This window comes from Dasypus novemcinctus, chromosome 2 (genome assembly GCF_030445035.2).
Source record: "Dasypus novemcinctus isolate mDasNov1 chromosome 2, mDasNov1.1.hap2, whole genome shotgun sequence".
In the NCBI taxonomy this organism is placed as follows: domain Eukaryota; kingdom Metazoa; phylum Chordata; class Mammalia; order Cingulata; family Dasypodidae; genus Dasypus; species Dasypus novemcinctus.
Window position 1 is genome coordinate 181,791,549 of NC_080674.1, and position 16,162 is coordinate 181,807,710.

Consider the following 16,162-nt stretch of genomic DNA (forward strand, 5'->3'; position numbering starts at 1 on the left):
CTTTCCATTAGAAACCCTGTTTTGGGGGTCAGGGTGGAAGGAGCCGCATTTCAACTGTTTCCCAGACCATCCGTCTCAGGTTTGGCACTCAGACAACAGTTCACCATACAGCCACTGAAGCACTCAGCAGTTTCTCCTTGAACAATCCAAAAAAGGAATCCTTAGGATTAAATACCCCAGAAGCTCCCCCACTCTCCAAAACAGCCTTTCTAAAACTACAGATCCCTCTCACTTTCAACCAACTGTATATAGAAGAGGAAAAAAGCAACTTTGGAAATATACCTCTTTTTATGACTTTAAATGAGATGGTAAATCGTGGCTCCTCCTACCCTAAATTTCAGTCAGATCATCTCACGCTCTCTTGCAATGTTTATTAACCTGGTTGAGCTCCTAGTTAATCATTTTCCTGCCTCTCACCAGAATTGGGTATATTTCATCTTTTGAGAAAGTACTACCTTAGTGTTGTTTGTGTATCAGTGTGGATCATTACTGTACTCACTTCTACTTAGAGGTAAAAGGTATTATTTGAGCCTAAGAAATCTGTTTCTTAGTCATATTAACACTGCATTCACCTGCTCATTTGACTCTATTTACAACATATATTTGATTATTATATGTAATAGTTTTTTCTAAAATAAAAATATTGGTACAATTTCATAGCCATATTTCATTGCATTAAAAAAAAAAAAAAGCTATCGTCTCCCCATCAAATGGAGCACTTCTCTTAACTTGGCATCTTTTAAGGAAGGAAAAATTTGTGATAAAATAAAAATTAAATTTTTTTATGTAGTGAAGATAGACAAATAATATTTTAAGATCCCTTTGTACTAGGCACAAAGAAAGTAAAACTCATGGTTCCTATTGATTAATTTACAGTTGAATTGGAGGTACGTTATGTGTATGTGAAAGCTTACAGTTGGAAAAGTCACCTATAAGTGAACATAATAAAAATAGAACAGAAAGACAGCTTTAATAGAAAGACTGCAAAGCTAAGTAGTAAGAATCGAATTGTTCAAAGAAGGGCTTCTTAGTTGATTCATTTTGTTCCAAAAGATGCAAGGATTGTAGAAAGCTGATGAAGAGGGAAGCAGGTTTCAGGTGGTAAAAATGTTACATAAAAGGCAAACTTTTAAAAAATAGTACTAGCTGGCCACATGAGGGACGTGCAAGGAGGCCAGCCAATTACAGAAAAACAAGAACTGGTGAGATTCTGAGAGAAGAAAGAATAAGTCATTTGAAGAAGTAGAAACAGAAATTCACAGTTGTCAGATCCAGAAATTCAGATAACCTATATTCCATAAACTATTATGCAATATAGAAACTGAATATTCTTACAAACAAATGTCCAGTTCTATTAAGTCACCTTTCAGGTGAGGGGAAGGGAGATGAGAAATTCCAGATACTTCTTACAGGTGAACTATTATTTGCTACTTTGAAATGTTATTCAGCCATTAAGATGACAGGATTCACTTCTTCCTAAATGATAATCATAAGTAAACTCTTCCTAAAGAGGTTTTCATAATACCAAAGTGTGAGGAAAGAAAATATCTAGAAAAGAGAAAAATACAGAGACCTTTTTCTGACAGAATGTTTCCACTGAAACAGTATCTTCAGAAATCACAGTTCATATCTCAATTATCTCATCCTCTTGTTTTGCAATTATGTTTATTTGTGCTCTTTGTTCTGACATGTTGACATCTGTTCCTGGGTTTTCTTTTTCTCTTCCTGAGCTTCATCCTAAGGACAGCTCAATTAAGAGTCCAGTGTACAAGTCAGATTACTTTCATTAAAGAATCAAGGTGGTTTTTTTTTCCTCTAAAAGTAAATACTTATGGAACACATAATTTATGCCAGGCATTTTTACATAAATTTTTTAAATTTGTTCCTCATAACACCTCTGTGAAAGAAATATTATTAGCCCCTTTTATGTATGGGAAGACTGAGTGATAAAATCCTTGAGCTTAAAATTAAATACAGCTGGAATTTCAAATTCAAGTCTTTTACATTGAATATAGAATGCTTTCCCTACATCACATCCTTGCTTGGGGAATGCAGCTGTCATTCTGGGTTTGTCTTAGTACCGGTAGTTCACCTGGTCAGTTTTATTTTGTCCTAAGTTATCAAGCATGCTCGTTAGGGATATTTAAATGCCAATGTGTTTGCAAGACACACTCCAAATTGTGTGGTGGTCCTGATTTCATGCAAACCGATGTGGTAAAAATTTGCTTTTATTAAATAATATCTAGACTGTGTGCATTTATGTTTTGTGGAATTATCAATCCTGGTCCTTTTTTTTTTTATTTCCTAATTTGGCATTATTCAGAAATAAAGTATATTAAGAATCTAAATGTTCCCGAGTGACTGGCATTATGACTTAGTTTAATTTATAAGAACCAAAGTAGAGTTGGTCAGCAGATTTGATAGTGTTTGTTTAAAGAGTCTATGGTTTTCTGTAGAAAGGGATCTGAGCGGGACATTTTAGCTAATGAATCAAAATCAGATATGTGGTCATTATTGCCTGATTATTACTCCATCTGCTCTGCACTAACGTGAAAATCAATTACTGTGTCTCTTTCCCACTGACAGCGTATGTTGATCGGGCTGGCAAGAGATCTGCGAGGGATTGCCTTTGCACTGAACACAAAGACCAGCTACACCATGCTGTTTGACTGGATGTATCCTTATTACACTGTGACAATACCAGCTCTGTGCACAGAGGGATGCCAGGCCCCTCACTTTCGTTTAATAGTATGGCACAGTAGGGAAGAGGAAACAAAGCTAAATGAACTAATGTGTAATCAGCTAAAAATTACAGCACAGAGGCAGCAGTGCAGATAACTGAGCACAGCATTTGGAGACCCAGCTCAGAGAGGTCACTTTTTTGGTGCCATTAAATGTTGACAACTTAAAAATCACATCCCCAAATGAATGTTTATGTTGGGGATGCAGGGATTCCGCCTAACATCTTTAACCCAGGATCAGTGAATCCTACCATTTAGCATTTTCTCAATTAGCAGAACTGAGAAGGTCACATCATCTCTTTGAGGCTTAACTCATCATGCTACATTTTTTCATGAGCATGAAAATATTAATGGACATAAAAAGAGGAAAATAAATGGTCAGGGTTTTTCATTTGCTATAAAATTTGAATTTAAATTTGGCATGGTTTAGTACAGATAGCAAATAGTATTAATAATAAATGTTCCATGCAGAAATGCTTCATCATGTAAGACTGAAAAGAACATGGCCTTTGGTATCTGACAGACCAGGTTTGACATCCCAGGGCTCCATTTACTGTGTAACACTGGGCAAGTCACTGCACCTCTCTGAGTCTCAATTTCCTCAACTAAAAAAGGTAATCCAGTATCATGGCTTACCATGAGTATTAAAATAAATAATGCACTTCGTATAAGGCACATATTCGGTGGTCCTAGTTATTTTTAATATTGTTTTAATAGTTAGCATTGTAAGAATCATCATTGGTCCTAAAAGGAAGTGACAGTTTATGTACGTCATATGAGTATAATATAATGGTTTTATGCCTTTTATACATGAAGTCATTGGAGGACATAAGAAAAATTCTGTAGTCCTAAAACTAATTTATTTTTTAAGATACATTATTTCTCATTTTCTTTGTTCAAATCCTTCCTGTCCAAACTCCTCTTGTAAATTAAATTGCCAAAAAACTACTTTAAGGTAATCTTCAACTACCGATCCTACAGTTATTGCTGAAGACAAACTAACAGGGAATCTGACATGTTTCCAATGAACTCAAAACAAAAATATTTTAAAATATTCATTTGAGTAGTTGACGTTTTTAGTTGCTATTAAGACCTACTTCAGGGAGGAGTGGGGAGTGGGGTATATAGGAACTTCTTATATTTTTAATGTAACATTTTTGTGTGATCTATGTATCTTTAAAAAAAAGATCATAAAAAAAGGAAAAAAAGGAAAAAAAAATTACCTGAGAAAGACCTACTTCATCAGAATTCTGTACCCATAGAAGGGTTCAAGATAATTTTCCATATTTTTGAGGAATCATGCATGTCTTTATATATCAGCATATAATGCATATATAGAATATAAATTTTAACAGTTCTTTTAACTAGGAAGAATAAACTGGAATTACATTTGATCTGCTTATTTCTCAAAACTTAAATAGCAGCGAGCTTGCTCCCAAAGTCAAATCTTTCATTTATTTGAAAAATCATAAAAATCTGGTGTTGGCTCTTTGGAATTAACGGCAATCTTGAAACCAAGCTACAACTTTAGAATGTCCAGCAATTCACATTCATGTTTTCCTCTTCTCTGGTTTTAACTGAGTCAAAGACAGAACCTTTCCCCTGAATGTCAAAGAATAGAAATACCTGCCACAATTAATACTGCCTAAAAATTAGAGAAGATATTGTAAGTTTTTAATTAAGTGTTTTTCCATTTCTTCACTTAGCTCTTTTCCTTTTGGTATCCCTCTGAAATGAAACTTGTGTCCAGCAGATGGCAGAAAATAGCAAATGGAAAACCTTTGCGACTTAATGTTTTGTTTTGAACTACGCACCATTGTCTCCTCCATTTGACCATAGATGTTGATGTTATTAGGGTCAGGGGTGGAGGGCCAAGTGTCAGTTGTGCAGGAATCTGTGGTAGATTGCCAAACGGGGTGGTTTGGTACTGGCCGTGCTTACAATAATTGAGTTTCAGTAGCAAATCAGCTTCCTTGGGAAAAGGCCAAAGGCTTTTCATAATTGTATTGACAACAAAATGAATATGATAAATGGTGTTCATTCAGTTGAGACAAGATTTATAGTTTTCCTTTGGGCAAGGGATGAAGAGCAAATATTGATAATAATAGTAAAATTTGTTTAAAAGTTACATTATTTGATAATTCAAAAAGCTTTATTAAAATATTTTGAAATACTTTAAGCAGTTTCAGGTGATAAAGTACAGATTCTTTCCAAAATATTCAAGTAATACAAAAATGAATAAGTATATGCTAAAAAAACCCACATGGATATGAAAGTCATTTATTCTTCCTGAAATATTGATATGTCAAACCGTCAGTGATGATAGGCGCATTACTGCTGGGGAAAGTTTATTTGCCTTTTATTCATATAAATGTGTGTTCTTTAATTTGTTATACAGTCCTTAGCATACAGAGGAAACATCCTATAAGAGTACATGTCATCTTAAAGTCAAAATGCATTTTATTTATGGTGATCATTTGATAAAATGCTATTTTAGTGGTTAGGTATTTAATTCAAAAACATTTTTATAAACACTGACTGCATTAACTGCTACACAAACTATATTGCTTATCACTCCATCCTTCCAAAACTAAATTGCCTGAAACTATACAGCAACCATCTGATAAATTGTTTCTACTCCTGGAGAATTGAAGGAGGATCATTGATATACGTCTTTGCCCTGTTGTGAGAACACTACAGGAAGAAAGCTCTTTACCTTGCAGCGCATTTAATTGCCTTGTTTAAACTTTTCCCAGATCATACCTAGATTGTAGTATCAAAAATCCAGAGGGAAGTTGAAAAAAATGAAGGAATGTATATGACATTATTTCTCATACTCAGTCTCTGAATTCTCATAATCCAATCTTTGAGCCCACTGTCCTTTAGTCAGGCTATCAACACAGTTTATTGAAGGCCATATCACATGCATAAACATTTGTATGAAGACAAGGCAAGACAATGAGGTTATGTAAGAGAGGACAAACTTTGGACTAGGGCACTCTTAGATTCCAGTATTGATTTCACCACTTATTTAGTGTCTCTGAATCACAGTTTTCTCTTCCATAAAACAAGGCTAATACCTAGCTTACAGGCTTGTTACAAGAAATGAGTGGACTGACAAGTGCAAAGTACGTAAAAGTGTTAGCACAAAGTAAATATCATTGTACTTAGTTCATTTTCTAATATGGCATGAGGCAAAGGAATCCCATTTTCTCACTAATTTAGCAAATTAGGCTAAGGACTATGCCAGCTGTCATGATAGAGGTGGATTACTAGGACATAAATCCTACCCCAAAATGAGTTTATAGTTTGAGTCTGATACCTACATAGATGACTATAATAAAAATACAGAGATGATAAGTACTATAACAGATAAGAATAAGAGAGTGATTGCAGTTAGGTGGGGAATCAGGGAAGGCTCTGTGAAGGTGAAGATATTGCCCTGGATCTTACCAAATAAGTATGATTGGACTATGTGGAAAGAGGAAGAATGGCAGGTTTTCAGTTGACTGAAGCACCAAATTTAGAAGGAAGAGTAGTGGAGAAGAAGATGTACCATTACAAATACTACTTATTTCATGGGTGGAAATGGAAATTATCTGGGACCTTTGAATATCAAATTAAGGAATTTAAACCCTTATTCCACAGGTAGTGTAAAGCAATTTATGGTTTTGAGTGACTAACAAAATCAGAATTGTATTTCAAAAGAGACTAATTGGCAATTTCATGATGGACAAACAGATATAGGGAAGAAATCCCTTTTTTTAAGTGTCTGCTCTGTACCAAGCACTAGAAGTACATGAGTGAATTAAGAAAAAGAGCTCTTCAGAAGCTCACAATCTAGTGGATATACAGATAACTAATAAACAACTATCAGTGCTTATAACAAAGATGCATGCAAATGGGTCCTATGAACACATTTGAAAAAGAGATTTTTGGGTTTGTTTGTTTGTTTGCTTACAAAATAGGGAAAGCTCTTCCCCCTGAGGGAAGTGAAAGTTGGGCTAGAGGTTGAAAGATGGATGAGCATTTGCCAGACAAAGGAGAGAAGTCCTCCCAGCAGTTTTTGCCTTCACAAAGGTACAGATGTATGTGCTCTCATGGAGTCTTTTAAAATAAGCTCTCAACTGGCAGGCTATTTCTGTGCTCACAACACATCCTCACACCCCTATCTCCAAACAGTTTTAACAAAAGTACTTCTGTTACCTTCTGGTATATTATGATGCTTTCTCTGCTGTGAACTGCCAGAGGGAAAGAATTATGTTGTACTTGTTTTTGTTTTCTTGGGGTCCAGCACATAATAATTACAAAAAACTACTGGATGGATGGATGAGTTGATGGGTGATTGCATGGATAGACAGGTGGCTGGCTGGCTGGCTGTTGCCAAGAATCAAACTTATGTTTTTCATTTTTTCTGATATTGTTACCTTGTAAGGTAATGTCATATCATTAGTGCCATTGATTTTCAATTTTTCTTATGTGGCCCTTAGGAATTCATTGAGAAAATCTAGGTAAAAGCAAATAGATCTGTGCCTCTTCTTCCTAAAGGCCCGCCCCCCCCCCACTCTTTTATATATATATATATTAATATATATGTATGCATTCCTCACAAGGCCACTGGAAAATTAAACTCCTAGAGTTGGTTCTGCTTCCCACCCTGTAATCTGAGTCAGGCACTCACTCTGAAGCCCTTTTAACCTCCCTGCTTAGTAGACCTCTACTCTGCTTTCCAATAATCACTCATTTTCTCTGTGGCAGTCACCTCTGTCAGAGGCATATTAGAATTGACACCATTCTCATTCCACAAAGAAAAGGGAGCATCCCCTCCTATCCCCTGGTCTTATCCCACAGTGAATGCAGTGTGTACTGAAAAATAGGACATCCCTATTGCCTTCTAGAATGCCTTGCAAAGGGGCTTGTGTGTGCCCATGCTATTCTTAGATTCTGAGATTTGGGTCTTTTCAGTTTTCTTTTGAGTATTCCAGATGCTTTCGCACAACTGATCACTGGATTTGTGCTCAGGAGATCTCTTGGTGGACTGTCACCTCTGCTTCTCTGGGACTGCTTTCGAATTTTATTACTCAGAGTATCCCTGTTGTGTGTATGCCACCCTGACAGTAGCATGAGTTCCCCAAGAACAGAAGCTCAGTCTCACTGTTCTCTCAATTCCCAGCCCTAGCATGGTACATAGAGCATAGTATCTACCATCTATCAAAAATAATAGGTTTTCTTCCAATAGACACATAGAGTCAATCAGGTTCATTGGTTTTATTTTTTCCATTTTCATCTTCCCAAAACCTCATACACGCATGCACTCGCTCCTTGTCTTCTTTCTCTGCTTTATTTTTCTTTGTTGTACTTTTTAACATATTATGTACTTATTTTGTCTATTTTTTCTCTTGGTGGAATCTAAGTTCCACAAGGGCAGGGGTTTTTTAATGTTTTATTCACTAGTATGTCCAGAGAATCTAAAACTATGCTTTTTATAGAGTTGACCCTGAACAAATACTTGATAAATAATTGTTTCATTGTCAGTATATACAGCCTTAACATAATATCCCTAGGGGAAAAAATAATTGCAGTTTGTGCTTTTGAGAGGCATATCACTCTTAAGACTTTAGAGGGTTTATTTTCGTTGACTCTTACATGAGTTATTTCTTGATATTTCAAAGTGAAATGTGCAGTTAAAAAGAATTAAATTAGTAGTTCTAATCAAATATGCTATACTTCATTTTTAGGTTAACAGGTTTACAGCACAAATATTTATTGAGTATCTACTTTATGCCAGACCCATGCATATAATAAGTACCTAGTCTCTGCCCTGAAGAAGCTTATCCTATACTGGGGAGAGGTAGACAAATGCTATCATAATGCTAGCTCAGGGTACCCACATGCTAAATTAGATACATCAAATACCACTACCCCCTATCCAGAGAGTTAGCGTGGGAGAGGAGGTTGTCAAGGAAGAGTTCCTGGAATAATTGACATCTATGTATATATATTGAAATCTGAAGGACAACTAGAAATGAGCAGGGAGATGGTAGGGAAGCACAGTTCTCTGCCCTTCACAGACTTACTGTCTAAAGGAGCAGACAGATAACACTAGCACCCTACCATAATTCTGTGTGGTGTAAGAGAGATGTGGTCAAAGCAGTCATTCAGCATAAATGAGGAAGAGACTGATAACTTTTGACAATACAGAGCATCCCAGGGGAGGTAAAACTTGAACTAGGTGTTGAGAGATGGTTAGGAATGTGCCAGGCAAAAGAAGCAGCATAGAGAAGAATGGAGACCAGAGAGAAACGATGTTGCAGGGAATTTTAAATGACTGAAGCACAGATATGGCAGAAATCCTGAGCTGAAGGTGGAAGCAAGCAGGAGTTAGATCTTAAAGGGTCATGTATGCCATGCTAAGGAATTTGAAGTTTATTCTAAGAGCAGTGAAAGAATTGTGGTGACTTTTCTCACCATGGATACCCATACCCCTGTAGAAAAAGAGCGCCATTATAAACGGTTCAGTTCAGCACTTTTCACCTGAAACAAAAAGACACATTGGAAAGCATCAGGAAAAAAGAGAGACTTAGGGGTTGAGGGGGAAAAAAGGAAATGAAGGCAGTGACCAAGTAAGAGCTTTGCTGCTGCGTAAGTTTAAGCTTTAATCCTCTACTTCTGTATCCGTTTGGCAAGGTGGAGGCCCATTGTGGGTTAAAGAGCCAGTCAGAGTTTTCTAAGATTCTGACAGTCCCTGGCATGGACTTATCAGAGGCATACTGTGATGGTTTGAAACTCTATGTACTCCAGAAAATCATGTTCTTAAAGCTAACTTATTCCTGTAGCAGTAAACCTGTTATAAGTAGGAACTTTTAATTAGGTTATTTCAGTTAAGGCATGGCCCATGGTGGGTTTTAATCTTCCTACTGGAGTCCTTTATAAATGGGATAAATACAGAAAAATAGAAGGCCATGAAAGCAAGAAGCTGAAGAAAAGGGAGAGCCCAGCAGACACTGCCATGTGTCTTGCCATATGACAGGAGTCAGGATTGCTGGCAGCCAGTCTTCAGGAAGAAATATCGCCTTGATGATGCCTTGATTTGGATGTTTTCACGGCCTCTAAACTGTAGGCTTGTAAGCTAAGAAGTTGCCTTTATTAAAAGCCAACCCATTTAAAGTATCTGCTTTGGGCAGCTTAGCAAACTAAAACAGATTTTGGTATCGAGAGTGGAGTGCAGCTATTGCAAATACCAAAAATGTTTTCTGCTTTTTTTTTTTTTTTTTAAGTTTTTTATTTGGGTAGTGAGTAGAGGTGGGAAGAATTGTGAGGAGCTTATAGAAAAGGCTTAGACTATATTTGAAGAGACTGTTGGTAAAAACATGGATGCTAAAGGTACTTCCAATAAGGCCTTAGATAAAAATGATGAATGCGTCACTGCAAAATGAAAGAAAGGTGACCCTTGTTTTAAAGTGGCAGAGAACTTGACAAAATTGAGTTCTGGTGTCAAATGGAAGGCAGAATTTGAAAGTAACAAACCTGGATATTTAGCTGAGAAGATTTCCAAACTAAATGTGGAAAGTATTGCCTGGTTTCTCCTTGCAGCTGATAGTAAAATGTAAAAAAAGGAATAAACCCAAAAACTGAATCTCCTGGGCACATAGAAACCAGAAACTGATGGTTTGGAAAATTCTGAGCTTCTAGAAAACGAGTTCCTAGAGAATAGTGCTTCATGTGAGGATTTAACTAAACATGAAACCAGTCGGCCATTTCAGTGCAAGTCAGGACTGGAAATAACAGTTGTCCAGAAAGAATGTGTGGAAGGTCCTACTATCTGATGGTTTGTTACCCCTGTGTACTACCTACAAAACTGACAAGCTTTTTGTGAGATCTGTGTGAAAGGAACCACTGCCAGCCTGAACTAAAAGGGACAGACTGAAGGAAAAATCATTTCAAAGGCAAAACGATGGAAGCTGAAGTCTGAACTGAAGAGCAAGTTCACCAGTCTGTGTGGAGTGAGTACAGCCAGCGCTTGAAGAGGGCAGGACTTCCACCCTGTTTTTCAGGAAGAGAGTTACCACCCCAGTGTACTCACATGCCTGGGGGATTACAGAGACCCTGTCCACCAACCCAGTGTTTGGCAAGGGTGGAGCCTAGAATCCAGCCACCATGTGGATTCTTGAAAGGCATGGAGCTGAGAGCCTGGCTGTCACCCCAATGCTTGAAGAGGTTGGAGCCTTCATCCTAGGGTTCAGAGAGAGCATGACCATTGTGCAAGCGCTTGGAAAGAGGGGCTACTGCTCTTTCAGGCCAGGAGAAACCACAGTTCATAGATGACTCTCAGACCTTGAAATCTAATGGAGTATGCCCTGCAGGGTTTCAGAATTGTTTGGGACCCTGTGGCCCCTGTTTTCCTTCCTATTTCTCCCTATGGGAACAGAAATGTGTATCCTATGACAGTCCCTCCTTTGTATATTGGAAGCCGATAACTTGTTCTAAGTTTCACATGTCCACAGGTGAGGGGAGGAATTGTGCCCCAGGAGAGACCACACCTATAACCGATTTTGATGAGACTTTGTATTTACTGTTCTTTCTGATATGATTTAAGGCTTTGGTATATAATGATGGTATGAATATACCTTGCATATGAAAAGAATATGTCTTTTTGGGTCCAGAGGGTGGAATATGGTGGTTTGAAACTGTATGTACCCCCCAGAAAATCATGTTCTTAAAGCTAATCTGGGGGGAAGCCAACTTGGCTCAACGGAGAGAGTGTCCGCCTACCACATGGGAGATCTGCAGTTCAAACCCCAGGCCTCCTTGACCCGTGTGGAGCTGGCCCATGCGCAGTGCTGATGCGCGCAAGGAGTGCCCTGCCATGCAGGGGTCCCCCACGTGGGGCTCCCCTATGTGCAAGGAATGCACCCCGTAAGGAGAGCCACCCAGTGCGAAAGAAAATGCAGCCTGCCCAAGAATGGCACCGCACACATGGAGAACTGACACAGCAAGATGACGCAGCAAAAAGAAGCACAGATTTCTGGTGCCGCTGATGAGGATAGAAGTGGTCACAGAAAAACACACAGTGAATGGACACAGAGAGCAGACAACTAGAGGGAAGGGGAGAGAAATAAGTAAAAAAATAAGAAAAAGCTAATCTGGGGAGCAGGTGTAGTCACTGGTTGAGCACCAGCTTCCCACAAATGAGGTCCTGGGTTCAATCCCCAACCCCAGTACAAAAAAAAAAAAAAAAATACGTATCTTTCTCTGAGTTTGGGGGAGCAGATATAGCTCAGTGGTTGAGCACCTGCGTCCCATGTACTAGGTCCTGGGTTCAAATCCTTGGTACCTCCTAAAAACTAAACAAAAATTAATTCTTTCCTGTACCTATTGTATAGGGTCTTTTGATTAGATACTTCAGTTAAGGCATGGCCCAGGGTCCTAAAACTCTTAGTGGAATCCTTTAAGTGGGATAAATACAGAGAGAGAGAGAAAGCCACAGAAACAAGGAGCTGAAGGGAAGTAACTCAGAAGAGAAGGGAGAGACCAGCAGATGCTACCATGTGTCTTGCCATAAGACAGAGGAGTCCAGGATTGCTGACAGCCAGTCTTAAGGAAAAAAGCATTGCCTTGACAATGTCTTGATTTGGCCATTTTCATGCCCTCTAAACTATAAACTTGTAAGCTAAGAAATTCCCCTTGTTAAAAGCCAACCCATTTTATGGTATCTGCTTTCGGCAGCTTAGCAAACTAAAATGCACACACTCCTAAGTATTGATGAAAATGTTTGAGGATTTCTCCTTGGGTGCACATGGGAACTACATTTTAGTGAAACTGAGCTTGAATAGATTAAAAGTTACTCAAAGCTCTTTGAGCCAACATTCCAGATATTCCTTGGAGCTACAATGGGACCAAGCAAAGCAAGTCTTAAAAAAAAAAAAGGAGGTAATTTTGAAGGTGGGAAAAGATACATTGGATTTTTTATACTATTTCTCCCTCCTCTTCCGTGTTACAAAAATTTTCATAATGAAAAATGCTTCTCTAAATGTTTTGATGCCCAGGAAACACTGATAATAACAGTTCAAATAGGTTTTTGTCCTCATTTACTAAATTTATTTTCCTTTCCTACAGTATTAAATGTAATTCTTTTAATATGTTTCTTATATTATACTTTAAAAGTGTCTTTTATTTATAGATAGTATGCCACGAATCAAGAAATATCATGAATGGGTTGTTACAAATAAGAGTAAAACTTGTGCAGTCTCTTCCCTCCCCCACCACCCCCAAATGAAAGAGTATACCTGTGCAGGTCAGGAAGTTGCCATTGTATCGTAAACATAAAACAAACATAGAATCCCATTTTTCCTACTTAAGTGGCACAGATTTTCAGGAACAACATTTGTTTTGGCCCTTAAATTCCTTAATAGGTTTTATCAAAGGTACCCAACATATCTTCCCATTCTTCAAAGGGCTATTGAGCGGTGGTATGGAGAGCCAGTGTGTACAACTCCCATCTTAAAACTTATGGCAGAACTGATGCAAAACAGGTAAGCAATGTGACAGAGGAGTGAAACAATCATACTGTTGTCAGCAGTCTCCAAAGGTCAGCTTTTCCTGCCTAAGATGTGTATATTCAAAGGCTTGGCAAGAGCCCAGGACCCACACTTAAGGTGATTGATTAAAATAATTGAATTACAGAGATACCATTTAGACCTTTTGAGAGAAAGAGGTATAGTATACTTATGTGTTTATGGGAACTGGAAAAAAACTGAATGGCTACAGCTACCATGATTTAAAATATTCAATATTTAAATATTTCACTGTTTAATTACAATTCCGTAGAATTTTAAAGCAGGAAAGAAATTTAGAGGTCTCTGAGTTGAGATACTTCATTTTATGGGTAGGGAAACAGACCCAGAACAATACATGGTTTGTCCCGGGAGCCCTAGTGATTGTCCCTGCTTTGACTTCAAATTGATGCTTCTTCCCCCAATGCCAAGATTGGATGGTTTATATAGTCAAATTTTTTGTTTAAATAGCAACTGTAACACTTCTCAGAAATTGCCTAGTTGACCTTATAATTTTCACGGACCAACAGAGATTCAAATATTCTGCATATACATATTAACAAAGATGTAGCTAAAAGGAAAAACTGCAATAAGCTAATTGGTTTTACCCCTTTAAAATATGTCATTGTGAATATGGCTTAGCACCAAATTACCTGTCACATAGCCATCCAGTTTGATCAATTCCTCTTTGTAAACTGTGTGTTAGAAGGGAGATATCCAGACAGGGAGCAAGTATGGGTTGGCAGCTCTAATTTTATCTCTGGTGCTGAGGCTTTTAAATTTTTACTCTAAAACAAGATGAGGAACCACCTGGCAAATAAAGAAATGTAAGTATCTTTCTTTTGAAAGTTGTTAGATTTTTAGAAACCATTTTCATAAGAATATTAAATATTAAATGAAGGGAAACTGTGTTTTCTGTTAGAAATGTAGTTTGTAATTAAATTGCAATTTTTTTCCCTGAGATAATTGGTATTATTTATTACTGATATGTTAATATTTAATATTAAAGGAAAATTCATTGCACCATGTATTGTTAAGTATTTTATTTCTGCCATAGACAGATCATTCTTCCTTAGCACCATTGTCCTAAGAACTACCTCATGAAAATCTATATTCTTAGAAAATATATTATCTTTTCTATATTTCTATATATGTGAATATATTCACATTATATTTAATGTGAATTATATATACGCATTTCTTTAATTAGGAATTGCATACCTACAATCAGATGTTCATAATACTATTTCTAATACATTATAATTACACCTAATTCTAAAGCATTTTAAAAAAGCATGGAGAAGCAACAATTCGTTCTGTTCCATGGCAAACAAGACTTTGGCATATCTCTGCTTTTTGATGTTTCTTTATTATAACCCTAGTTCCATATTTTTTGCTAATCCTTTTAAAAATATGTCATGATATCTTGAAAACAAAGCATATCAAACCAATTAAAGCCAAGGTGATATTCTAAAAGTATACATTATATCAGAATGACATGTCAATCCTTTATCTTGTTCATAGTATTGTTCTCCCACCTGTCAGGAATCAGGGAAATGGAATTGTTCTCAGAGAGTTTCTGTTATTTATTATGCTATGTACAGTGGAAACTGTACAGTAGAGACTGCAATCTGTAATGGAACTTAGTGTGTTTAAGTTCGACATTTAAAATGTGCTTGAAGTATCAGATGATTCATTATGTATATGTACAATATTAAAGGGACCTGAATTTCCTATATCACTTTAGAATTTGTTTTTAAAATATATGATAGGCACTGTAGGAGATCACACATAAATATGGAAGGAGTTTGTGAGTTCTCATCCATACAGGTACCTATATCCAACCATTTATATAAATATGCATATCTCGTTTTTCTTATTATTATTGTCTACCAACCATTTGCATACATATCAACTAAAAGATAAATTCTTTTTGCTCAGGGATTCCTAAGGTCTGTCAACCCTCTGAAATTGACTGTAAAATATTTGGGTTTATGTGATTTGATTTGGAAGGTCTTTAGCTTCCATCAGTTTCTAAGGGCAGTAGTAACCCAGAATATTAAAAGCAATCTCTCTAAGTGGTAGTAGCCAAAAAAGACAATTCTCAAATGTACTTATTTGAGTAACTTTTAAAGGAAAAAACTTTCCCATCTAGAGATATTGATGTATTTTTAGCATTTTAAAAGCAACTACCTTGCCTTCCAATTTTTAATTAGTTGCTTCAACTTTTTTTTTTAAATAAGAACACTATATGACCATAATTTTTGGCAGAAGACAGATGGCATTCTAAAAAGAGCTCAAGTTTTAGATCTGACAGACCCGTGTTTGAATCCTGGCTCCTTTATTTGTGCGAACTTGAATAAAGTACTGACTTCTCTAAGCCTTCATTTCTGTGAAATGGAATTAATGCCACTTACCTCATAAGGTTGTTGTGAGGAATAAATGTGACAATATGTATACATAAAGTACCTGGCAAATACCAAATGATCTATTAAATAGTGGTGGTGGTTGTAGTTGTTATTACTCTGAAATTATAGGTAAGAAAAAAAATCAAATGAGTTGTGTATATAGGGCTCTCTAAAATGGTCTGTCATCATAATGAAATAAGAAAGATTCAAAGAAGGAGGCAAACTGACTAAATTTTTGAATGGTTGGTGGGATGTTGGTATGTTATTTTGATGGGGGTTGTATTGGACAAGATATGATTGGACAAGATTTTTGAGTCAGCAAATAAATAAAAATTATTCCTCATAATTTGCCTATTATCTTTATAGTGGGAATATTTTATCCACACTAGTTGAATAGACTGGCACTTTTTAAAAAGAGTAACTGTACTGTTGCTAGTTCCAATAAATGAAAATCAAGATG

The 16,162-nt window shown here is 36.8% G+C and overlaps 1 protein-coding gene across 3 annotated transcripts in view; it reads left to right on the forward strand.

The window, feature by feature from the left end:
* The window catches only part of RANBP17 (RAN binding protein 17), a 390,979-nt gene that overhangs the window by 303,094 nt on the left and 71,723 nt on the right, over positions 1-16,162 (forward strand). For all 3 annotated transcript variants that reach the window (XM_071211021.1, XM_058282154.2, XM_058282162.2), the window contains 2 exons: positions 2,587-2,675; positions 13,166-13,273. In XM_071211021.1, coding sequence (XP_071067122.1) covers positions 2,587-2,675; positions 13,166-13,273 — 197 coding nt within the window. The remainder of the gene's footprint in view (positions 1-2,586; positions 2,676-13,165; positions 13,274-16,162) is intronic.